This window comes from Panthera uncia, assembly GCF_023721935.1.
Source record: "Panthera uncia isolate 11264 chromosome C1 unlocalized genomic scaffold, Puncia_PCG_1.0 HiC_scaffold_4, whole genome shotgun sequence".
NCBI lineage: Eukaryota > Metazoa > Chordata > Mammalia > Carnivora > Felidae > Panthera > Panthera uncia.
Genome location: NW_026057585.1, coordinates 74,564,875 through 74,590,736, shown reverse-complemented (window position 1 = coordinate 74,590,736; position 25,862 = coordinate 74,564,875). Strand labels below are relative to the sequence as shown.

At 52.5% G+C, this 25,862-nt stretch overlaps 1 protein-coding gene across 1 annotated transcript; it reads right to left on the bottom strand.

Annotated features, from left to right (window-relative positions):
- Positions 1–1,218: 1,218 nt before the first annotated feature.
- On the bottom strand, positions 1,219–17,564 carry HEYL (hes related family bHLH transcription factor with YRPW motif like). The gene is made up of 5 exons (XM_049617419.1): positions 17,467–17,564; positions 10,429–10,495; positions 9,336–9,419; positions 8,072–8,153; positions 1,219–5,002 (listed from the first exon to the last, which is right to left on the bottom strand). Exons 1-5 carry the CDS (start codon positions 17,544–17,546, stop codon positions 4,329–4,331), a joined length of 987 nt encoding a protein of 328 aa, XP_049473376.1. The 5' UTR covers positions 17,547–17,564; the 3' UTR covers positions 1,219–4,328.
- Positions 17,565–25,862: the final 8,298 nt, after the last annotated feature.

Genomic DNA, 25,862 nt, shown 5'->3' with positions numbered 1-25,862 from the left:
TTTCTTTATTTTGAGAGAGTGAGTGAGCATGTGAGCGGGGGAGGGACAGAGAGAAAGAGATTCCCAAGCAGGCTCTGGGCTGTCAGCACACAGCCTGACCATGAGATCATGATCTGAGCCAAAATCAAGAGTCAGACACTTAACTGACTGAGCCACCCAGCATCGCCCCCACCCCCAAGCAGCACTTTCTTAAAAGGTCTGACCTTGGCATTTGCCTTGGTATTCACCTGGCAGAACCTTCCATGGCTTGTATTGCCTATAAGCTAAAGCCCAAACTCTGCATGGCACCCAAGGTTTTCCCCAATTTGGATCCAGCCTCTTTCCATTAATGACACTAATGACTAAGATTGAGTGTTTCATATGGCACAAGCTCTGGGCTGAGGGCTTTATGCGTGTTGCCCCATTTGATTTCCGCTAACTTTAGGAGATGGTGACTTGGCTTAGTTGTCTCATTTATAAAATGGGAACGTTCCAAGAAAAGCATCCCCACAGTGTCCGGGGTGTAGGTAAAACAGTTAATAGCCATTACTGCATCATCCCTATTTGATTGATGAGGAAGCTGGGGTTTAGGGGTGTTAAGTAACTTGCCCAAATCCACAACCCTGAAAAGTGACAGAGGTGGAGCCTGAACCCAGGAAGTCAGGCTTCAGTGCCCAGGCTAGCCTGCCTTCCCTTCATCGCTGAAGGCCTGCACTCAACTTAGAACCAACTTGCAGAGCACCTGGTGACATCTCCAGGCCTTTGCACATAGGTTCCCTGTGCTGGTAGAATGCCTCCTCTGGTAGCTGTCCCCTCCCCCGTGGCCACCCTAGGCAGAGGCAGACAGCCCCTCTGTGTCCCCTCAGCCTTCTCAACAGGCCTGACTCCACTCTCACCTCACCAAACCGTCATTAGAAGGAGGGCACACACCCTCAGGGTGACAGTGTCCCCATCACCTCTGGCTCCACCATGCCTGATCTGGCACAGAGCAGACCTCTGCAAATGCTTGTTAGAATTACTGCAAGCCAAATCCATCAGGGCAAGAGTGGAGACCGATACCTGCTGGCAGGGACGCCTGCCTGTTCTCAGCTGTCAGTGTGCGCTCCAGAGCGAGTGCACTTTTCTTTGGCCAGAGCCTCCTCCCCATTTGCCAGAACTTCCAGTACCTTGGCCCCGTCTCTCACTTTGCTCTCCAGCCTCCCCACAAAGTCAGCCAGCTGGGAGTTCACCCCTACAGGGGCCTGTACCATCCAGCAGCTTGAGTCTGGAAGATTCCTCACCTCCCCAGTTTATTTATTCAACAAATATTTATTGAACACCAAATTAGAGCCAGGTACTGTGCGTGGCACCAGATACAGTGTAGAAAGCAAAGCACACATGGTCTCTGGCCTCACGGAGCTTACATGCTGCCGGGGGAGACGGTCAACCAAGAAGTAAACACACATGATGTGTAATGGCAAGTGCCCCATGAAGGAGAAGAATAAGAATAAGGGACTTTGAGATAGATGAACTAACTATTCAAGCAGTCAGGGAAGCCTTCTCTGAGGAGGTGGGTTAAAGCCAAGGCTTGAGGGTGTAAAGAGCTCAGCCATGACAAAGGTAGGGGAAGAGCATTCTAGGCAAGGAAACAGCATATGCAAAGTCCTGGAGGTGGGAATAGGTTAAAATGTTGAGAAAAGGAAGGAAAGCCAGGGTGGCAGGAACACAGCGAACAAGATCAGAACTGGCTGGAAATCAGGTTGGGCCCAGAAGAGGAAGAGCTTGGATTTTATCTTTGGAATAATAGGGTAATCGAGTAAGGGTTTTATACCAGAGTTGGTATGATATGATTTGCATGTTTAAAGCTCTTTCTGGTTGCCTTGAGAACAGAGTGACAAAGCAAGAGAGAAGCAAGGTGACCTTGTGGAGGGCAGTGATCTGGGGGCAGGTGAAGTGGCCACACCAGGGTGATAGCTGTAGGTTCAGAGAGAAGAGTATTGACTCCAGAGATATTAAGAAGTAGAATCTTTCTGAGGTTTTTAGGAGAACTAAAACAACTTTATTGGATGCCTGCAACAGCCCCAGCAATGGGGTAGGAGTTGGGGACACCAGAAAGGGTTGGGGATAGAAACAAAAGATGTAAGTCCTCAACCCTGGAAACAAATACATAGTCACCAATCCCCCCCACCATCTCTTGGGGGAGAATGAACGCAAGGTCAACTCAGATGCTGGAAGTTCTGGGCCATTTCCATCTCATTCGATGGTGTCAACAGACTCTCCTAGAGTTGGGGACTGGAAACATGGAAATGGGCTTTCCATATTCTCGGGCTATCAAGTTGTCAAACTGCAGGATTGTGGCACTGACATGGTGTCAGGGGAGCAGTGAGCCACCAGCTGGGATAGCCAGGGAGACGAGGAAGGGAAGAAGGGAGTCTCGGAGCAGAAGCAGCCCCTCCCGTCCTCTGTGAGAAAGGACAAGTCGGGCTCTGCCTTCTGTCCCCCTCTCCCCGCTCCTGGGAGCCTGCTGACCACCCTGCCCTCCCTGTCATCTCCCTCAGGAGCACTCTAGGCCGGTGACCCCCTCCTTAAAACGACACCCTCTCTCCCCACTGCTACACATCTCAGATGTATCCAGGAGGACAGAGATCTGATGGACCTAACCCTGAGGACTGAAAGAACACTTCAGCTCTTCATGCCTTCTTGAGGAATTTGCCTTTTTTAAAAGAGATTTCTGGGTCATTTAAATGATCTCTGCCCTCTGCTCTACTTCTCTGAAAGGGCCCTCTCCCCCAGGGTTTTAGCAAACTCTATTTCTGAGCCCAAGGACCTCCTCAATTTAGTCTCTGGGGAGGGTAGTTCCATCAAAGGGTGGGGGTGAAAGAATCTTGCCAGGGGTGACATTTGAAGGAACTATTTAATAACCAGTGCAAATAAGCACCAAGGAATTGCCAGCTGGAGGACCCCATAGTCTTGGGTCTACCAGGCATTAACCAGCATGGGGTCCTGGGGGAAAAGCCACCCAAAGCTACCTGGGGCAGGGGGCCACTTAGAGGCACTCAGGGGATGTGAATACTTGCCAACAAGCACAGAAGTGATTCTACATTTTTTACAACTGGTCTGGCAGTACTGGTCCAGCTGAATGTCAGTCCTGGGTCTGCCTCAATCTTGTCCAGTCTCTGCTGTTCCACCAGGAATGGTCACCAGGCCATTTGTTCCCTCTCTTAGGCCCAGGCGGAGCTGGGTAATGAAATGGCCTCTGAGCAGAGCCAGCTGCGCGGAATCCTGGGTGAACAGGATCTCAGGCCCTTGACCCACCGTGTGACCTTGAAGGGCCGAGCCGCCTCTGACTGTCCCTCCTCTCACCCCTCCTTGCAGTTATTTTTGTCCAGCCTGACGGCCCTTGGCTGTCCCCACAGTCTGGGCTCTGTGAGCCGGATACAAACCAGGCAGCACAAACGTCTGGTGTGGAATCCCAAGAGGGTTCCTCTCTGGGCGCCATCACATGGGAACATGACCTTCCACACTGTGCACCCAACGGGGACCACACATCTGGAGGATGGTGACGGCGCGGGAGGCCGGGAGCTGGGTTCTCTTTACTCAATCCTGGCTCTTGTCTGGGAACGCTGTCCCAGGCCTGCTGGTGAGAACGCCCTGTTTTGGAGTCTTACTGTTGCCCAGAAATCTCCCAGCTCTGTGCAGGGAAGTGTGGGTCAGCTGGAGGGTAGGTGTCTGCAGTGGGGAAGACGGCCCGAGCAGGCCCTGCTGGGCCCCTAATCCCCAGGCCTTGGCCGTGGTGCACAGGGCAGCTGTCCTGTGGTTCACTGCAGTGGGGTGGGCAGGGGCAGACAGGGGTTCTCCGGAGACAACTTTGTGGCCCCTGCTCAGTTACTGTCTCAGGAAGCAAGACAGACACTACGTTCTGGCCCTGGGGGCCGGGGAAGGCTGCACCAGTCAGTCACTGCTCTGGCTGGGGGTCTGATCTCTCTAGGCAAGCAATCTGCCCGAGGCCACTGTGACTTTAGGTGAAAGCTTTGTTCCCAGACCTTAGATTCATGCCTGCTGCCCCCTGTGTGCCTGGGGGGCAGGTAAGAGCCTGGGCAAAGCTAGTGGGGGCCCTCCCACGACTTATCTGTCCAGGTAAGAAATGAGACGAGGCCTCTGAGATCACAACAGCTCCAAGAGAGCTGGGTGGACAAGCTGGGACAGGCAGTGAGGAGGGGAGATGGGCCAGAGGAGGAAGGGGCGCCTCTGATGGGTGAGGAAGATGCCTTCATAGATAGATGAGCCAGGCCAGGAAGCAGGGCAGACGATAGCACTGTTTTTAGAGCTCCTGGAAAAAGAACCCTCCTCACTCCCGGGGAGAAGCCGGCTCAGAAAGCCCCGATTTCAGTGATTTCAGAGACCCAGGAGTGGCAGAGCACAGCTCCTGCTGGCCTCCCAGCAGCCCCTGGGGAAGAAGGCCTGGGGGCAGGAACACCCACATAAGCAGGGGACCCCAGGATGCCAGGGAGCACGGGGGAAGAAGATCGCACGAGGGGTGCCATGTGGCTGCTCCTGGCAGCCCTGATGTTGGGGGCCACGGGGAAGGGGGCAGCAGGCCTCTCCAGGGGGCGGGCCCTCCGGGTAGAAGATGCCCCTCGACTGGGCAGCACATGCCTCCGGGCTGGCAGGACAGCACCAGCGGCTCTGCGCACGGGAGTGGTTCGGAGTGCGGGGATGGGGTAGACCAGAGAGGAGGCGCTGGGGAGGATGGGACCGGGCACTCTTCCCAGGACGGTGAGCTGGCTGCTGGGGGCTGACAGCCCTGGACAGCTATGGAAGAAGGACCAGGGCCAGGCAGGGAAGGCCAGGGGGCCAGCGGGCGTGGGAGAAGGCTCCATCTCAGCTGCGTAGCTGTTGAGGTGTGAGAGAAGACGAATCCGGACAGGGTCTGCACGGCTGCTCGGCCCTTCCAGCACCCCCAGGTACCTGATGACCTCGGTGAGGCACTCGCGAAAACCGATGCTCCGGAAATCAACTGCCAGGGCTCGGGCATCAAAGAATCCTGCAAAGTGAGGCGTGATGAGGGCATGCCAGGCGGGGGACAAGTGCTGATCCTGGGGTCAGGTCTGTGTGACCCTGGGCATGTCACCTCACCTCTCTGAGCCCTGGTCTCCACATCTGTAAAGTGGGAATAATCACCCCTTCCTGGGGTATCTGGGGTGTGTTGTGAGGACCAAGTGAGTTCACTGAACTATGAAGCAGGATAAAATGTGGAGTATTGTTCTCATCGAAATTCATGATTAATGCAGAGAAGAAACTTTGCGACCAAGGTACTGTCGTTTAAGTGGACGCTTTGCCAGGTGTGACAGGCCTGCGCACGTAGAGGTGTAGAACACCCCTGCCTGCTGGTGGGGGCGGATGTTGGGAGGTGGCGGCAGCAGCGGTCAGAGCTTGGGGACTCCTCAGAGAAGGCAGCATGATGTCACAGTGAAGCCTGACGTCTTTGGACCTCAACTTCTCCACTTGACTAGCTGCCTGACTGTGGACAAGCCTCTTAATCTTTCTCAGCCTCAATTTCCTTGGCCGCAAAATGGGCATATAGTGATACTTGCTGCACAGGGTTGTGACGGTGAAATTAAATGCAACGGTGCACAGAAACAGTCAACGAATTCATCATTTACACCTGACCCTTGAACGACATGGGGTGACGGGCACTGATCCTCCCCCAGGGCAGTCGAAAACCTGAGCAAACTTTTGACTCCCCAGAAACTACCTAGAGTGAGAACCGCCAGAGATAACGTTTTACCGTGATAGCAATTTACTGGAGAGACGAACTGCTCACGCGGAGATGATTAGTGTCTCATGGAGTCTTAAGCAGATACTCGCAACACTTGAGCTCACCGCAAGAGCAACAGGAGGTAGCTAGGAAATTATCACAGTAGCACGGTATGTATAGACTACAGCGACTTTTATGCGATTAGGATTCTAATGCATCTCCGCGTTTATATTTCTCTCCACTGCAAATGGCACCATGTGCAGTCTGTAAGTATTTGTATGAGGAAGTTTTGATAAGTTGTAACGTCCATAATAGATGCGTGTCTATTTTACGGTAGCGAATGATAAAACAGATCAGCATCTCCATTTATTTCACGCATTCATGACGTACCTAACTTTTTCGTACGTTTTCCCAATATTTCTAGGCTATGTGGTGCATCTGCAATTGTTTTTCAAACTGTTGCAAATCTCTAAAAAATTTTCTAACACATGTACTGCGAACCCTCTGCATAGAAGAGGACCTGTGCTACTCAAACCTGTGTTGTTCAAGGGTCAAGGGCATATTACTGGCTTGGCCCCTGTGGGCATTTGAGTCTGTCCCCTAGCCTGAAGGGCTGTCAGGAAAGCAGGACCCCGCTCTGGTCCTCAGCTGCTGCCATCAGGCTGGGACCCTCTCTTTGGCTGGTTTCAGTGAGGTCTGACCAGGTGGACTGCCCACAGAGGTATTTAATTCTCACTGCCTTTATACCTGCCCCGCCATCAACCACCTTCTGTGCAAAGACAGAATAGCCTCTGTGAGCACTGGCCTCACGACTATGGCGGCAAATATCTGGTCCCTGGTTCATGGCTGAGGCCCCCACAGAGGGACAGCTCTACGGGAGACGATGTTTGGAGTCAGGCCTCCTTGGGGGCAAGACCTTGTTGCATACTTAACTATGCGACTTTGAGCAAAACCCTTCAGCTTCTGTGTTTGCTGTTCTTTTTCAACTAACATTTTCTGAGTTCTTATTGAGTACTTAATTTGCATTATCTGATTTAATCCTTAGAAAAACCCTGTCATTACTCCCATTTCAGAGATGAGAAAACTGAGGAATAGAGAAGCTAAATCATTTGTCCAACGTAATAGAGCTGGCAAGTCATAGAGCCAACCTTGCAATTCATGGGATCCGAATCAACTCAATTCAGGATTCTAACCCAGAGGCAGTGCTCTAAGCCACATCTCTGTCTTCCCATTAGCCCTTAGCCAGAAAATGGTGATGGCGACAACCCTCAGCCTCGAGATTCTTATAGGAATCGAATGATATAACAATGGTGAAAGCATTTTGAAACTACAAAATGCTGCCCCAAATATTAGTCACTGTTTTTCTTTTAATTGGGTAACCATAAATGTAGTTTGAAGTATCTCCCCCACTGGTTGACCGGAATCAGAAGTTTTCACTGTTGGCCATGCCTTCCTTTGGCAGAAGTTCTCAAAGCGACCACCTGCATCAGGGTCATCAGGCATGCTTGCTAAACTTGCAAATTCCTAACCTCCAGGCCAGACCTCCTGGCTCAGAATCTCCGGGGTGTGCCCCAGGGCTGCCTGCCCCTAGATGATCCTGCGCAGTTCACTGAAGCTTGAGAAGCACCAGGCTGGGTCAATTAAAATGCAACTGTCCCCTCCAAAGGTAGCAAGTTAAGGTTTTAGGACTTAGGTTCTTGTGTCAAGGTCTGTGGAGCTTTCCAGCTTTCTCGGTTGTGAAATCACCAAAATATACAGTGAGGCTTAGTCTTTTGAAAGCCACAGTTCCATGACTTCACGTAATGCACCAGCTCAAAGTAACGGAATGAGTTACAATTGTATGCTACCACAATCCCACGACCGATCTTGAACTGCGAGCATGACATACGATCCCAGCACTGCTGAGGACACACTATTACCCCAGCGCTAGCCCAGAAGGCACCCCAGTGAACATCTGTGGCTAAAAATCTCAGGCAGGCCCCACCCAGGGGTTCAACTGGGATCCCAGTGAGAATGAGTTCATTCAGGCTAATGCTTAAGGAGGGTGGGGGCTAAGGGTGGGGAAGCCAGAGGGACAGTCTGTGTAGAAGAGCTCCTCCAAGGGCTAAGGCCGGAAGGAGTGGAGTTGAGAACAAGGTTGGGACACATGGGGACACTGACAGTGGAGAGGGCGATACTGAAAGAAAAGAGACAGGCTTTGTGGCTGCTCCACCTGGACCTGCTTTAGCCCCACCATAGACTGTGAGCTCCATGAGGGCAGGGACCCCATCTGCTTTGCTCACCAGTGGATCCCCAGGGCCTCGCCCCCACATATTTGTTGCTTGAAAGACTCATGGGAGAGAAAAGCATCAGTACCTGTCCCACCAGTGGCGTGGAGCATTTTCAAGTGATCCACTGTCATCTGCAGGACCTCGGCCTTTTCCAGCTTGGAGGAGCCCTGTGTGCGCAGAGGACAGAAGTGTGAAGGCTTCCAGCTGACCTCTCTCTCACTTCCCGGCAGCGTCAGCAACCTCACCAGCTCAAGGTCATCCTCCCACTCCACCACTGCCAGCCTTTCGGCTTCTGCTTTGGCCAAGGCGCCCAGCCGAATAGATTCTCTTCAGGTCTCATTTTCGTCTGCCCGCCCGCTGCACCGTTGAGCGTCCCTCCTGCAACGTCCCCCTTTCCCTTGACTTCCACGACACCCCATGTTCTTGCTTCTTCTTCCACCTGGCTCTTGCTCGCTAGACACACTCTCCCTGGGAGGTCTCGTATGTGACCTCCATGACTTAGTGCACCGTCACCGGAATGCCACTCCTGTGTGCCCATCTGCCTTCTAGACCAGCTTTCCTGGGAATCAACTCCACACCCACCACGCCCGAGATCATCTTAGCCCCACAGCGCTTGCTCCTCCTCTATTCTCTCTTGAGCAATGATTCCTAAGCGTCCAGCATCACCTGATCTCCCAAGTGAAACCTGAGTGTCAGACTCTCCACGTAAGTTCTTGAGGGCAGGTACCAGGTCTAGGTCTAGCTGGGCCTGTGAAAGTTTGAGTGAACGTCTGTGGAATGACTGACTTCTTCTCAGGAAGAAAGGCACATGACCCATGACCATGCCTTGGAGCACAGGGTAGAGAATCTTCCAGGCAGTCTGATTGGTTTAACTGTCTGGCTTCCACTGTAGTCTTCCTCTTCCACAGGTGCAACGGCAGGGGGCTCGCTCCCCGGGTAGCCTGTTCCACTTTCAAATGGCTCTGGGACTGTCAGTAGCACAGAGGGCTAGGGGGCTTTAGAACCAAACACAGTTCGGTGTTCCCATTCCGTTCTGCTATTTACTTAGCTGTGTGATCTAGTGCGAGTTACTTTACCTCTCTGTGCTTCAATTTCCTTACCCGTGCCATGGGCACAATAATCCCTACCCTTTGGGATCATGGGGTGATGGACACAGAGCCACAACATCTGAGACGCCACAGCAAATACAAATTTCCATTCCCCTTATCCCTGGCCAGTGACAGATATCAGTACACAAAACCCCAGCACCTCAGGCAGCTGCCACCAATCAGTAAGACATGCCATGAAAAACGGACCTTATCTGCCACCTGCATGGTACTTCCTCTAGCACAATCGGGAATGTCACACACCTGTTTCTCAAAGGCAGTGGGGACCAAGCGTCGCAGTTCAGAAAGGCTGCTGTTGATGCGGTCCCGGCGCCGTTTCTCTATAATCTAAAAAACAACGACAAGAATTTACTTGCAGCCACTTCACCAGTTTCCAACGTGCTTTGATGGCCACTGACTCATATTTAAAATATTGTGAAGGAGAGAAGTCTAGTCTTACTTTATGTAGGAGGAAACTGAGGCTCGGAGAGGAGCAGTGACTTGCCTAAAGTCACATAAGAAGGAAGTGCAAAGCTGGGAGTAGAACTCAGATCTCTTGTCTTGGTCTGTTGGGGTGCTATTCAAAATGCTTAACCACTGTACATCAGGGTACCGACCAGTCAGAACAGGGACACCAGCCCCCGCGTGGGAGCAGTTCCTGGAGGTTCCTGCAGGTCGAGGTCACCTCCTCAGTTGCTGGGTCATGAAGAGGCTTTGCTTCCAGTCCAGAAGACCTTCCATTCACACTCATTCTCACCTCACCAGACTGGTAGCAGAATGCTGACAGCGGGGCAGACATTATGACCCCCATTTTACAGATAAAGATGAGGGCTGGAAGGAAGTGGTTTGCCTAAGTGAGTGGCAGGGCTGGTCTCTGCCACATTCCAGGTCTTGGGACTCCCAGGGCAGAAGCATAGCTGCATCCTGGGAGAGCAGGGGGTGCCGGGATAAGACGGCCAATAGCAAGCCGGGGAGCTTCCTTCTCTATCCCCCTGCCCTACCCCTTGGCACACAGAGAGGAAATGAAAATTCTGGGCTCAGAGAGTAGAGACAGAAGGCTGGAATAAATAATAAAGCCTAACTGTGTGTCAGGTGTGGTTCTGGGTACATTATATTAACTCAGTCGTCAAAACAGCCCTTTGAGGTAGGCACTGTCATTTTTTCAGTGACACAGTTGAAGAAATGAGGCACCGAGAGGTTGAGTGGCTTGCCCAAGGCCACTCCGCTAGCCACTGGCAGAGCCAGAATTTGCACTCAGGCAGTCTGGGTGATATTTCCGACCAGGGTTCTCTGGGCTGGGCCCCTGGAGACCCAGGGCAAAAATTTGCCGGGCGACTCCGCAGAGACAGACACTCACCCCTCTGCGTTTCTTCCTAGCTTGCATCTGCGAAGGGCTCGGGGTGGACAGCGGCCTGGCCATCTGGCTGCAGACGAAGAAGAGAAAGGCTGATTTTTCAGAGCTCAGGGACCATCTCCCTGGCCTGGGCTGACCTTGGAGGAGGCGGGGATGTGGGCGGGCAGAGCCCCCTCCCAGGCAGCCGTGGTCTCCCAGGCGGCTCAGGGCTCCCAGGCCGGGAAGTGGCGCAGGGCAGGCGTGGGTGGGGGCCCATTGCTCCCCCGGCCAAGTCCCCCCTGCGCTCGGTTTCCTGCACTAGGGTCGCGCGGCGGCTGGGGCCGCGGGGGGCGAGGGGGGGGGGGCTGGGCTCTTGGCCCGACCCCCCTCGGCCTCGCCCCCTGCCCCTCGCCGCGGGCGTCGGGGAACCGCAGCCGGCCTCGGGGCTCCTGCAACCCGATCCCGGGCGGGGCGGGCGAGGGCGCGGGCGGCGGCGGCGGGGCAGGGCCGGCGGGTTGGGTTTCAGAGAGAGCCGCTGGGAAGAGCGTGGAAAGAGCAGATGCCGCCGCTTCCCACGGGCCGGGCGCGCCCGCCGGCCGCCCTCCGCCCCGCCGGCAGCTGCCGCCTCCTCCCACGCAGCGCGGCCCGGGAGAGGGGGAGGGGGCATCTGGGTCACAGGCCCCCTCGGACTCTTGGGATGCCCCGAAGGCCCCGGGCCCGCATCGCGTCGGGCCTCGCTTCGCAGGTCTGGCACAGGATGGATGTTTGCTCGCACCCGGGAGTCCCCGTCACCCGGAGGAGGCTCAGCCCCGGGGGGGTCTTTCCTGCCCAGACTGACCAAAATCTTCTGCAGCCCAACTGCTCGCCCCCCTAACGGTTTCCTGCTTAGAGGTTCTTCTGGAATGGAGGGGATTCGTAGAGTTACACTGAGGACCATTCATTTGGCCAACACCCTGGAGGCCCCATTCAAGTCCCGCGCTGGCCTAGATGCGCAGTCGGCCAGGTCCCAGCGCTCCAGACGCTCAGCTCCCGGAGTGGCCGGGGAGGCGGAGAGTGTGAGATGCCCTATCAACAAATAACTTTAGACGAGGTGACTCCCCTGCCATTTCAGAATGCAAAATGCCACCCACATGAACAGGCACCCGTGAGCTTGCCTCGTCCTCCCTCTCCCCCTCTGCTGTCTCCCCTGGGCCCCCATCTCAGCGAAGGCACCCCATCTGCCAGGTCTACAAGGCTACCTGGCTACCACTTAAAAAAAATTTTTTTTTAAATATTTTTATTTATTTTTGAGAGACAGAGCGCGAGCTGAGGAAGGGCAGAGAGAGAGGGATACCCAGAATCCAAAGCAGGCTCCAGGCTCTGAGCTTGTCAGCACAGAGCCTGACGCAGGGCTTGAACTGGGAGATCATGACCGGAGCTGAAGTCGGAGGCTTAGCCGCTCAACCGACTGAGCCACTCAGGTGTCCCTTACCACTTTTGATTCTTCTTCTGTCCTCACCCGCTCATCCAAACGTGCCCATTCTGTGTCTAAGACACATCTCACCTCTCTCCTCCTTATCTCCACCACTGCTCTGAGGATCAAACCTCTATCATCTCTCACCTGGATGGCTGCAAGACCCTACAAACAGGCACAGTGCTCATTTAAATGTACATCTGATCTTGTCACTCTCTTAAAACTCCTCAGGCTCTCAAAAATAAATAAACATTAACATTAAATATATATATACATATATATATGTATATATATATTAAAAAGGGCACATTTAAAAAAAAATATATATATATATTAAAAGGGGCACAGTCAGTCAAGTGTCCGACTTCAGCTCAGGTCATGATCTCACAGTTGATGGGTTCAAACCCTGCATTGGGCTCTGTGCTGACAGCTCAGAGCCTGGAGCCTCCTTTGGATTCTGTGTCTCCCTCTCTCTGCCCCTCCCCCACTTGTGCTTTGTGTCTTTCTCTCTCTCTCAATCTCTCTCTCTCAAAAATAAATAAACATTAAAAAAAAAAAAAAACCCTCCTCAGGGCCTTCTCAATGCTTTTAGGATCAAGACCACTGTTTTTCAGGTGGCCCAGCTGGCTCCTGTCACCTCCTAGACTCAACTCTCTTTTGTTCTGTGTGCTCCAGCCTGCGGATGCCCTAACTTTTTCCTGTGGTTACACACACTGTTCCCTAGCCTAAAATTCTCTAGTGCACGCTGTCTCCCCACCTCCAAGCCCAAGCCCCTTTGCCTAGTACCTTCTCCCACTGTTCAGATCTCAACTCAAATGTCATCTTCCTGGGGGAGCCTTCTTGACATCTTCCCTCCTACTAGATAGCCCCTGCTCTACCCTCTCCTAGCATCCTGCATTCACAGCATGTATTGCTCATTTGTTGTTTTTTGTTTATATGATTATTTGATTAATGTCAATCTCTCCACCATGTGCATAAGCTCCCTGAGGTCACGAACCATGTCTGGCTCATTCACTATTGTAGCCCCAGTACCCAACAGTGCTTGGAACAGGGCAGAGCTCATGGTTGAGCTCCCTCCTCTTGCCCTTGTCCTTGGCATCACTGGGGAACAGACAAGTGACAACATAAAAGCTACCTGCTAGGCCTTTGTGGAATGGGCACCTGTGTGGCTCATGAGGAAGGTGCCAGCCCAAGTGACTACCCTCCTGGCATGAGAGGTTAGATCATCTTCATCAGCTGCTCAAAGAAAGAAGGTTGCAGGAGAGTCCACATCAACATTGATCAAATCCCACTGCTGTGTCCCTGGCTTTGTCCAGCTACGTCTGGAAAAGGATATCTCCATCCAGACATCTGGATGAGAAGGGCCAGTAAGAGGCCTATGAAGCTCCTGGGAAGGATGGCCCAGCAAGCTGGGTCCAGGGCTCCGATAGCCAGATCCTGAGGTCTGGAGGGCACCTTGTTTACAAAGCTACACTCAGGACAAGCCCCAAGAGTCAAGGGATACTAAAACATGGCCTTTGTCCCCCCTAGGCTGGATAAGGAGTCTCCAGGGGTATTGGGTTAGCACTGCGCACGTCACTGCCCCTCAGCCTGATCCCTCCTCAGGGACCATCTGTCAGAGGCTGACGCACCCCTTTCAGGGCATGGTGGCTTTGCTATCTCTTTTTCCACTCACTCGGTCACTTGTTCTCTGCAGTATTATCCCTCTTCCCTGACTCCCATATCTCACAGCCAAACTTCACTTCAGTTGTCTTGGCATTACTACCTATCTTTCCCTCCTTCAAGCCTAACAAAAGCCCCATTTTACAGATGAGGATGCTGAGCCTTGGAGACCTAAGGCAGCTTGCCCAGCCTATGCAGCTGCTAAGGAGCAAAGCCAGCATGGGAATCCATGTCTTCTGGCTCCAAATTCAGCATTGTTTTCCCTCTTGATTCCTATTTCCTGTCTGTCTGAATAGCCCTCCAGTCCCCTTATCCTTAAAGCTCCCAAGAGCTCAACCAGAGCTCACTTCCAGGCTGTGATCTGGCCCTGACATTGGGGGGAGGTGTGAGAGTTTCTTGTCTGCAAGTCTGAAAATAAGGCAGATTTTCACAGACCCAGAGAAGATATGCTGACCACCAAGATCTGCTCCATGGGCCTCGAGTGGTCCCTAGCCTGATTTCTGGGGAGGTCTCTTGGGGGGCGGGCAGATTTCAAGTGGTCTGGCTGCCAGTCCTGACTGCCCTCAACACCCATTCTCAGTTTCCCCCTCGGGAACTCCCCCCATGGAACCCTTGCAGGTGACCCCACTCATTTTGCATCAGCCAAAGAAAGGCAGGATCACAATGTCCCCCAATGAAGGGATTTCAGGGAGTGCTGAGCCCCCTTGTAAAATAAGGAAACTCTGAGAGGGGAAGGGTCTGTTCCAGGCCACACAGCAAATTAGAGGAAATTCCAGAACTGGAGCCAAGTCTATTGGCTTTTAATCCAGTATTGTCACCCCCCCATGTGTGTCACTCCCTCACGTGTGTCACGCAGCCAGTATTCCTTGTTCTAGACAGTACTTCCACATTCACTTGTCTCAGGTATTGCACAACAGCCTTGTGAATTAAGTAGTATTGGGGCTATTTCACATTAGGAAAAATAATCATTTGATAGATGGAGTGACAGAGACACAAAGAATTCAGAATTGTGCCTAGTAAGTCTTCAGACTTCTAGTCTTTTCATTAGACCATTCTGCCTCTTGAACATGGCATCCTCCAACTAAATGGCGACCCCTTCGAGAGCAGCACTTGCCAGAAGCTACCTTGGGCCAAATCAGGGAGCTGTGCCCTTTAGATACATTATCTCATCAAAGGCTCACCCTGTGAGGTAGGTATTAGCATACCAGTGTTGTAAGGGAGAAAATGGAGGTTCAGAAATGCCCAAGTTAATGGTGGTGAGAATCAAACTCAGGTCTATCTAACTTCAAAGGCCACCATGTGCCCTAAATCATGTAGGAAAGACCCACAGACCTTGACCCAGTGCCTGCCATATGACAGGTGCTCACTGAATGTTCACAGAGAGGGTGGGGGGAGAGAGGCTATACTCTCATGTGTCAGGAGGCTGGGTTCAGATAGGAGTGATTTTCTTATATGGGGCAAGATGCCATCACTAGGCAGATGCCCACAGGGACAACAGAATACACCCTGCTCCTTATTCTCACATCTCTGGGGGGGGGGGTGGGATTTGCGCCCTGCCTCTGACCCCAGGGAAGCTGGCTGCCCCAGTCCTGTGGCCCTTGCCACTGTTTATCTGACTTTCTTTGTACATGAAGCTCTTCTTCTCTGAGAGTTCCCCGAGGGCAGAGGCTTAGCAGGATACATCTGGGTCCCCCATGCCCAGCCCAGGGTCTGGGCCACAGCAGGCATCGTTCAACACTCCCTGAATTGAAGCATTGATGTCTGCTGGGGGGAGGGCCCTTTGGTGAGTGCTACAAAGAGGGGTCTATAAGTCAGCCTCTGCCAGATGTCCAACTGCTTTCTCTGCTCTGAGGGGGTCTGCTCCTCTAAGAATCTAGACAGTGTCTAAAAATGGGCTCTGGCTAAAAGGACAAAATGCTGTATAGGAAAAATCTACCCACTGATCCTTTATGCCATTGCCCAAATGCCACCACCTTCAAGAAGCCCTCCCTGATGCCTCTGGTTGTAAGTGACCCCTCCCTGCTTGGGTGCTCTCACAGTCCACAGTCTGTCTCTCCTTCTGTCTTCTATCCTATCCATGGTCTTTGTGTGACCTGGCAGGTCACTGGCCAGGCTGCAAATTCTTAGAAGACAGAGTCGGCTCTCTGGCATCAATTTTGTCCCTCTGATTCATGAAGACCCAATGACATTGAATTTGAGAACACCCTTCCACCAGCAACACATGGGGCTGGGCCCTTCCCTGCTGCTAGCAGGCCCGGACTCAGAGAATTGCTTCTCTAAATAGCAGTTTCTGCTAACAATTTAAGAAAGCTAATAAGTTGCATAGGAAATTATATCATATACCCCAAAACCTAATTAATGTACAGGATGCAAGGGGGTTATCTATTGCCTTACCTCCTGTTATAAGCTATAAATACTTGGAAGCTGATGGCCTTTTACAAGGATTTGTGATTGAGGTAGGACATCCTGGTCTCAGAAAACTGGAGTCATTGAAATTATGAAATGCCCTCAAAAACATCCCTAAGAAGGAGCTGAATCTTTCTTTCTTTCTTTCTTTCTTTCAGAGCATGCTGGAGTGCCAGTGGGGGGGGGGGGGGAGGGGGAGAGAGGGAAAGGGGGAGAGGGAGGGGGGGGGGGGGGAGGGAGGAGGGAGGGAGATGGGGAGAGGGGGAGGGGGAGGGAGGGAGAGGGGGAGAGGGGGAGAGGGAGAGGGAGAGGCAGAGAGTGAATCTCAAGCAGACTCTACGCCCAGTGCGGAACCCAACTGGGGGCTCAATCTCAGGACGCTGAGATCATGACCTGAGCCGAAATCAAGAGTAGGACACTTAACTGACTGAGCCACCCAGGTGCCCCCTGAGTCCCCCTTTCAAATCTATTCTAGAGAGTCAGGTTTGGATGAGCCAGGAGAGATCAGATAGCCCTCTCTCTTTCCCACTCCATGTCCTCCTTTATTTTTTTGATGAGGAAACAGGCTCAGAAAGAAAAAATAATGGCCCAAGTTCACGTGGTGAGTTGGTGGCAGATTTGGGGCTGGGACCCAGGCCCACAGACTCCCACTCAGTCCCTGCCTCTCTTTCAGGGCTCTGGGTATCACATGTTGGGTGCCTGACATGAATTAAATACTTACTATGTGCTAAGCCCTGTGCTAAGCTCATGACATACACTATCTTATTGATTTTCCCAATAAACCTGAGATCGGTTATATTGTTTATAACCATTTTACTGACGAGGAAACTGAAGCTTAGATTGTTCACAGAACTGGGAGAAGTAGCAGAACTGTACAAGTGCAATTTGTTCTACAAGTCTGAAGCAAGTCAGGATATTTAGAGCTGAAATACATTGGCAGCAGGGTGTGCAGTAGAAAGAGTGTTGGAATTGGAGTCTCCGCCCTCGCACTGACAAGTCAGCTATTATTTTCTTCAGTACCAAAGCCTTAATTCCAAAGTCCAATTTGCTCAAGGGAGGGGAGGTTTCCCTTCCCCCTGGAAGCGTTTTGTGTACTGCATGAAAAGTGCACCCAAGCTAGGGTAGAATTGAAAAAGTACGGCTATTCTGCCTACTCAGGCAGATTCTGGACCGGGGTGTGTGATACCAATAGTCTATGAAGGTTTCCTAAGATCTTCAGGGAAATCTCCTCCAAGAGCCTCAGCCTGGCAAGGAGGCTCCACGCAAGGAGGATCACCAACTGGGCACGGCATCCCGGAGCTGAACTCCACTTCCATCCCGACACCCTCAGCCCTGAATGGCCCAGAGCGCAGAAGATCCAGGCACTCGTGCGTGTCACGGCCCACGCTGCACAAGTGTCCCCGCCTCCCACCCTCACCCCTACCCCACACACACCTGCAGGCAGTCGCCCACACCTGCATCTCCCGGGGCCATACGGAAGACGAGTCCTGGGCCCGCTGAACCCGTCCAGGCACTCCCAGTATCCCCATCCCGGCCCTCACCTCAGCTCGCCCTCGCGGCCCACGTCGATGGGTCCGTCGGACTCGCTGTCAGAGCCGCTCGGTTCCCTGGGCCGCTTCATGGCCAGCGCTGGCTCCAGGTCTCTGCGCGCCGGTGCGGGCTACCGGCCGGAAAGTCGGGCCCCGCCCAGGCCCCGCCCAGGCCCCGCCTCAGCCCCGCCCAGCCCCGCCCAACCCCGCCGCCCTTTCCCAGGGCCCTCTCCTGCGCCGCAGCCCCTGGCGCCCCCGCGCCCCCTCGCCCCCGCGGTGACGCGCAGGCCGAGCCGTGGGAAGGCCCCGGGCGGTCACCGCCCCCTCCGACGGCTGGGAGGTCCGGCTCTGTTCCGCAGTCCTGGCCGCCGCGCGCTGGGTGGCCTTGGGCAGGTGCCCTTGGAGCCCCCCGCCCTCCCCGGGAAGCCAGGGGTCCCCGTCTGTCCCTGGTCTGAGCGGGGCGCTGCGGGCGCTGCGGGTCTGCCCCAGTTTTTGCAAGCGTCGAGCCCACCAGCTCCTGCCTCCTGGCGTTCTGGATGAGGCAGACACTTCGGGTTTGGTGAGGTTGGTGGGGGTGTCTGTGGCCTGATCTTCGACAACAATCTCCCAGCAGCTTTTCCCATAGGGATACAAAGCAAGTGGAATGTGTGTGCTGGAGGGGGGAGGAAAGGCTCTAACATGAGAAGAGGCTGTCATCCCCGCCGAGAATGGCTGAGGTTGTGCCTGTGCCACCCGAGCAGAACAGCTCAGGCCAAGAGAACCAGACTGGATGGTGGGGGTCGTGGGTGTCCCTGGGAATCAGTTTCCAGTTCACCAGAGGCGTTACTGGCCTGGGAGGCCAAGAGTGCCAGGAGAGGGCTCATTCTCCAAACTGTGGCAGGGCCTCAAAAAGGGGGGTGGGGAGGTACTCTCCAGCCTCCCTTCCTGGGTCTCCTCAAGAGCAGGGAGGAGGAGATGGGAAGGTCTTGATGTGGTGGGTCAGACACCAGAGGTCTCTCCCCTTGACCTGTCCACAAGGACACAGAGGAAGCCACCCCTTCACTTGGGAGAATAGGATTGTTCATCTGAGAATAACTGTGCTTTCACCCCCACAGCAAAACCTGCTTGGGGACACTTGGTTAGGGTAGTGTGAAATAACATTCCTGTGCCCCCTTCCACACGCGTTCACAGACACAACCACATGGCCAAGTACACAAACGCATGCACACTCTGATACACGGGTAGCAGGAGCAGTTTGCACCTGCAGCCTGTGTTTCCTCTTCTTTAGGAGGCCCTGGTGGTCACCCCAGCCACACCTCTGGTCTCTTATTCCAGGTGCCCTCAAGCACTCACATGCCTTCTCTGGACATATACTAGTGGGGTGGAAATCTCAACCGACACAGAAGTTGCACAATCCATGCACCACTATGCATTCCCTGGAAAGGCAGAAATCAAAGATGCCACCAGATAGCTGCCCTGTGAAATGACTCAGATTGCAAGGCCTGGCAGTGCAGCAGATTTACAGGGGAAGGTCAAGGGCTCTGTTGAGGGCATATTCATGGGAGATGCCCCAGGTCCTCAAAATGGGATGCACGGTTAAAGAGGGGGTCTGGAGCTCAGAAAAGAGGTCTAAGCTGGATACTTAAATCTGGAAGTCATCATGTAATAGGTGGCACATAAAAGCTACAGGAGTGGACGGATTACCCAGAGAGAAAGTGTGAGTGGAGATAGAGCGAAACAGTTAACAGGGAGCTACTTACAACACCTGAAACTGTTTTGTAAGTACTAACTCATTTCATTCTGGACAGCTCTATAAAGTAGTAATATTATTATCATCCTCACTTTACAAATGAGAAACACTGAGAGGACGGGAAGTAAATGGAAGGACTGGAATTCAACAAGAGAATTGGGTTCCAGAACCAAACCATTAGGCTTTATTCCCTTGTATAGCTCTTAAACATCAGGCTCTGTATTCTGGTACTGAGTCTAGAGTTATGCTATCAATATAATAGCCACGAGACACATGTGGCTACTAAGCACTTGCAATGTGGCTGGTCTAAATGACTATGTGTAGTAAGTGTGAAGTACACACCAGAATTGAAAGAGAGAGAGAAAAGAAAGGAAGGAAGGTAGAAGGGAAAGAAGGAAAGAAATCCCATTGATCTCTTTAGAGAGGGAGGCAAACCATAAAAGACTCTTAAATGCAAAGAACAGGGGTGCCTGGGTGGCTCAGTCGGTTAAGCGTCCAACTGACTTCAGTTCAGGTCATGATCTCACGGTCTGGTCTGTGGATTCAAGCCCCGCGTCGGGCTCTGTGCTGACAGCTCGGAGCCTGGAGCCTGCTTCGAATTCTGTGTTTCCCTCTCTTTCTGCCCCCTCCCCCGCTCATGCTCTGTCTCTGTCTCTGTCTCTGTCTCTGTCTCTCTCAAAAATAAATAAAAACATTAAAAAAAATTAAATACAGAGAACAAACTGAGGGTTGATGGGAGTGGGTTAAGGAGGCATTAAGGAGGGCACTTTTCAGGATGAGCACCAGGTGTCATACTTAAGGGAGAATCACTTCAGGGTTCTACTCCTGAAGCCAAGACTACACTGTATGTGAACTAACTTGAGAATTTAAAAAAAAAAAAATCTCATTGATATCTTTAATATTGACTCACATGTTAAAATGATATTATATATATATTGGATTAAATAAAATTATAAAATTAACTTCGCTTCTTTTCTTTTTCTTTTTTGTAAATTGGCTACTAGAAAAAATGTTGTATATGCAACTCTCATTATATTTCTATCGGGCAGTGCTAATCTAGTGCAGGGTTACTTGACCTTGGCACGTTTGGCATTGGAAAACTATGGGGGGGGGGAGTTTGTTCTGTGCATCGCAGGATGTTTAGTAACATCTCTGGCCTCTACTCACTAAATGCCAGTAGTACCTACACCACTTAAAAATGTCCCTAGATAGTACAAAATGTCCCCTAGAGGAGAAACCACTGCTGGCTGAGAACCACTGGTCTAAAGAAAGTCCAACATTTGGGCTTTGAGTGGAAGAGAAAGAGCTGCCAAAGGAGACTGGGAAGGAATAGCCAAGGAGGTGGAGGAGAGCCAAGGGGGGTGTTACAGCAGCCAAAAGAGTGTTTCAAGTACTTGGTCATGATCCTTTAAAATGTCAGTCAAGTCACGTCACTCCCTGCTGAGAACCATCCATAGGTTTGCCATCACATTCAGAATAAATGCCAACTGCTTACCATGGCCTCTACATAGGGTGACTATATAATTTAGCATCTAAACCTAGGGCACCCTTGAGAGTGAAAGGAGGCAATAGTAATAACTATGCCGGGACAGCCCAAGGCATGCAGATGTGTATGGTCATCCTAAGCTCTGGCCCCTGCCCTTGCCTTGCTCACTCACTCAGCTACTAGAACCTTCTTGATGCTCCACCAAGATTTCAGGTTTGGGGCTACCACATGGCTTTACGTTTGTTGTTCCCTCTACCTGGAACCCTCTTCCTCCAGATCTTCTTAGATTACCTCGCTTTGTTCAGGACTTTACTCAAACATGACATCCTCACAGAGGATCCTCCTGACCTCCTATCTAAAATAGCCACCAATCCCCTAGTCACTCTGTGTCCCCTCCCTCACTTCATCTTACTTTGCAGCATCTATTAATGTTGCTGCCATTATATTATGTATGTTGATATATTTGTTTAAGTGATCCCTATACCCAGTGTAGGGCTTGAACTCACAACCCCAAGATCAAGAGTCACATGCTATACTGATGGAGCCAGCCAGATGCCCTGATATATGTGTTAATTGTCGGTGTCCCCAACCAGAAGATAAACTCATTGAGGGTAGAGATTTGTCCCTTTCGTTCACTGCTGACTCTCCAGCACCCAGCACAGTGTCTGGCATGTAGTAGATGTACAATAAATAAATACTGGATGGCAGAATAAACTCATTTGAGAAGCTTGTCTGTGATGGCAAAGTAAGCTAGGACAATAGCTGGAGGGTGATGTAGAATCCAGGGTTTGTTTGCTTCTGCTTTTGTTTTGTTTTAAGATGGGAAAGAGTAGAGTATGGATCCAGTAACAAGGACTTTTATGAAAAGGCTTCCAGCTTGACAATGGAGTTCCCGGGGGTGGGGATCATTTTTTTGTTCATGACTACGTCCCTTAATACCTAGGAAAGTGCCCAGCTCATAGTGGGCATTCTAAAATAGTTATAAAAGAAATAAATGAAGTAATGATGATGTTGATAACACAATTCTATTGCATTTACCCTATTCCAAGCATCGTCCCAAGTATTTGACATCTATGAACTCGTTTACACCTCACAACAGTCTTAGAGGTTACTGCGACTCTCTATTATAATCCCGCTTTTTTGAGACATAGGGAAGTTAAATAACTTCCCCGAGATCACACAGCCAGTAAGCGGTCGAGCTGGGATCTTATCCAGGCAGGCTGGCACCAGCTGGTAACCACTGCATCCTGCATCAGAGTGGGGGAAACCAAGCAGGAGACTCCTGCATCAGGCCAGGCAGTAGGGACTGGTTTCAAGGTGGAAGAAGAAGGAACAAATCCAAGTGATGCTGGATCGTTGTCTGGGTGACTGAGTGAGTAAAGGTGACAGGCACCAATGGGAACACAGGAGAAGGTGAGAAGTTCAGTGTGGCCATACTGTTTGTGAGATCCATGGAATACTGGTAGGAGAACCTGGAAAGAGGCCTGGCCTGGAGTAGACTGGAGACTGGTAGACTGGAAACCATGGGGGTACAGGAGATACCCAGGGCAGCTAGTGCAGAGCAAGAGGGAGGAGACCTGGGATAGAACCCTGGGGAGCAGCAGGGAACTCTGGGAACGCTGGGGTGTCTGGGAAGGGAAACTCTGGGAAGAAGGAGGAAAATCAGAAAAGAATGGAGTGCCAGGGGCCAAGGCCAGAGAAGACCAAGAACAAGCTCTGGGTCACCAGTCCAGGGACTCAAAGAGGAAGATGTGCAGTCACAAGGTCACAGAGGCCCTGGCATGAATGGGTGGGTCAAGGCAGTGGCCAGATCCGTGGATTGGGAAGTGTCTGTGGGTTGCAAAAGCAGTTTTGAAGAAGAGGCAGGTCGGTGAGAGAGCCCAGCAGGGCCTCAGGAGGAATTTGCTTGCTGACGGGAGGGGAGTCAGGAATAGGCAGAAGGGTGAGCCCCAGGGAGCCTCAGTGCAAAGGGAGGGAGGCAGAAGCGGGACCTCTGCTCTCCCCACTTACCCTGTCCTCCCTACCCCAGAGCTGAGTAAGCCGGGAGATTTCCAGAGGCAGGTATCAGCTCTCGTGATACTTCTCCAATGTCCGGCCCCCACCCTAGGTCACTCCCGTCTCCTCTTGGGGCTGGTATTCAGATTCCCGAATGGACATGGCCAGAGCTCCAGAGAGTTAGGTTGCATGAGACCTCTGCTGGGTCTGGCACCGAGCCTCTGACTGTTGGGTGGTAGCGGTATCTGGGGGGTGGATGGCTGGTGCAGAGATGCTCAGGGCAGCGGTTGGGAGTTACTAGTTGTGCGGAAATTTCTTTTTAAGCTTTTTTATTTACTTTGAGGGGGGAGGGGCAGGGAGAGAGGGAGAGAGCGAATCTCAAGTTCCACGTGGGGCTCAAACTCCCAAACCGTGAGGTCATGACCTGAGCCGAAACCGAGGGTTGGACGCTTAACCAACTGAGCCACATAGGTGCCCAGCGGTGCAGTAATTTTCGTCAGTCTCTGGGACACAAGGGCAGGACGCAGGTCAGGTTTGCTCACGGTCAGCTCCCCTGTGCCTAGCAATGTCTGGCACTTAGTAGGTGTTTGGTAAGTATTGGCGGAGTGGGAGTGATGGGGAGGTCAGCTGGGGGACTCCTGGAGTCCTCTACCTTCTCTGTGGAGGAGGTGGCCTCTTGGGAAACAGGAGAGTCACAGTGGGCACAACCCGGAGCCAGGGTCTGGGGGGAGATGCCAAGGAGGGAGGGCTGGAGCACCTGGGTGTCACTCAGTCTTCCCTCACCCCTCCACTTGTGTCTGGGGACACTGAGACCCACAGAGGAGCAGAAACATCTGGAGGGCCTCACGGTGAGGGAGCAGGTGAGCCTGGATATCAGAGGCCTTCCTGTGCCTTGGTTTTCTTATCTGTAAAATGGGATGATAACACAGCTGCCCACTCCTTAGGCTTGTTGTGAGGATAAAATGAGGTAAGATGCATAAAATACCTGGTGTTTAGGGTGAAAACTTGGAAATGTTAGCATTTGGGATAAGCCTTTGTCTCCATACATTTTCTCTCTGGGACCTTCATCTGCTTTCATGGCTTTACCTCCTTTAAGCCAAATTTGGTTCCCAAATTTATATCTCTAATGCAGACATTTTTTTCAGAGCTTTGGACCCATGTATCCAACTGCCCGGCGTCTTTTTCCGTATACTCGTGTTGGTCCGCCAATGTGCCAAGATCTAGAGGGATGGTGTGCCGGGCCTGCCCAGGGCCTCCCCCAGGCTCTCTGTGCCAAGGACCACTTCCACAGGGCTCCCAGCCCAGATGTCAAGCACCCCCATCAGCACTTTCCTGCTTGCTGTTCCATCCTGAGAACCATCTGAGCCTCTTTGCCTCACCCCCTCCCTGACCCCTGCTCGTCCCAGGCCCTTCCTGTCCTCCCCTTGGCCTCCTCCCCTGCTCCCCTGGGACCTATCAGTGCTCACTCCCCACCTCCACAGCTGCTGCCACAGCTGGTCGCTGACGGAATGTGCAGCTGCTGAGAGCCACATGTGCGGAACAGGCAGTGCGCAGCTACCCCTGGGGCCAAGCGGGGGTGGGGGTGGGACCATCTGTCTGTGTCTGTTCATCCATCTACACCACACACACACACACACACACACACACAGAGTCCTGATCTCCTTCTCCAGGGAAGGTGGTGGACAGTATTGGTTTGGACCCCTTCTCTGTCCCTGGGCTGCAGAGTCCATGCTCCATCTACAGGGATCCAGTGGTCCCAGCTTGGGGGTCCCTGAGGGCAGACTGGCTGGGCTGGTTTAGCTGTCCTGGTGCCTGTATCCTCCCTGCCCCTGTGTGTAGGCAGCACTACCCCTGCCCCCCGCCTCCCCCTCCCCGAGACTGCCAAGGACCAGAATGGCGGCCTGGGTGATCAGAGCCTCCCTTGCTTTTCCAGACCCTGGGGGGTGGCCCGCAATGGAGGAAGCCAGAGGCCTCAGACACATTCCAGAGCCCCCTGGGCAGCGCCTGAGGCTCCAGAGGAGTCTCAGCCCTGGGGCAGCGCCAGCGGCATCTGCCCTGGTTCCCACACTCTGGCCTCTGGAATCTCTGCGAATTTCTCTTCCATGTGTGCATGATGTCAGCAGGACAAGGACGCTGGGAGTGGAGAGGGGGGGTGGACTGAGGACACTTTGCTCCCTGAAGTCAGATGGCTGTGAAGAGTGGAAACACGGGAGAGTCCACCCAAAAAAGAAGGGGTGACTTGACCTCTTGCTCCCAAGCCTGACTGGGTCCCGACACTGCTCAGTACATTCCTCTCAGAGCCCCCTGCCATCTCTGGGGCCTCAGTTTCCTCATCTGTAAAACAGAAACAAGACTAGCAGCTACCTTCCTAAATGTAATATGAAGGCTATAAAATCTTGACCCTTGGGGGATGCCCTTCATGCTCTAGGCACAGCTCACCCTCTCATCACTTCCCTGACCTCTACCCCACTCCTGCCATTTTTCATATGTTTTAGGACATATAATAAAGGTTCATACTTCTGAGTCTGTATTCTGTCCATCTTGAAAGCCTTTCTCTTTATCTGGAAAATTCCCACTCAGCCTTCAGAACCCAGCACTTGAGTCCGTCTCCAAGAAGCCTGTCCAGCCTCCCTTGGGCACTGCTACTGCCCCTTTGTACTTCTTTGGTGCCCTCTGTGGTAGCCTGATCTTCCTGTACTGCTGTCTGTTTACTTCCCCTGACTATGGCCTTCAGGAAGCTGTCCTTTCTGGGGCTGATGGCCACTCTCAGGAGCCCAGGCACAGCACCCATGACATGCGGGTGTCAGAACATAATCAGGACATGGCTGTATGCGTGGCCCTCACCCAGATGCTACCAGGTAGAGCTCCCCACATATCCCCACTAGTCTGGTCTTAACAGGAAGAGGGAGTAGCATAGTCCTTACCAGCTGCCAAAGCATTTCTTAAACCCAGAAAAGAGCCACTGTTTCCCTTCCCCTACCCAGGTCAGCCAAGTCAAAATCCCACTGTAGAGATGGGGAAAAATTGAAGCCCAGAGAAGAGAAATTGGTAGTAAAGAGTAGATTAGAATTCAGGGCTCCTACCCTAGTCTAAGGCTCTTAGGCCCTTTTCCGACCCCTAACTCCCTCCTGGAGGTTAGGGCTGGGAAGTGATAATGGAGTCAGGGCAGGGCCCCATTGGTTTGAATTGGATTCCACC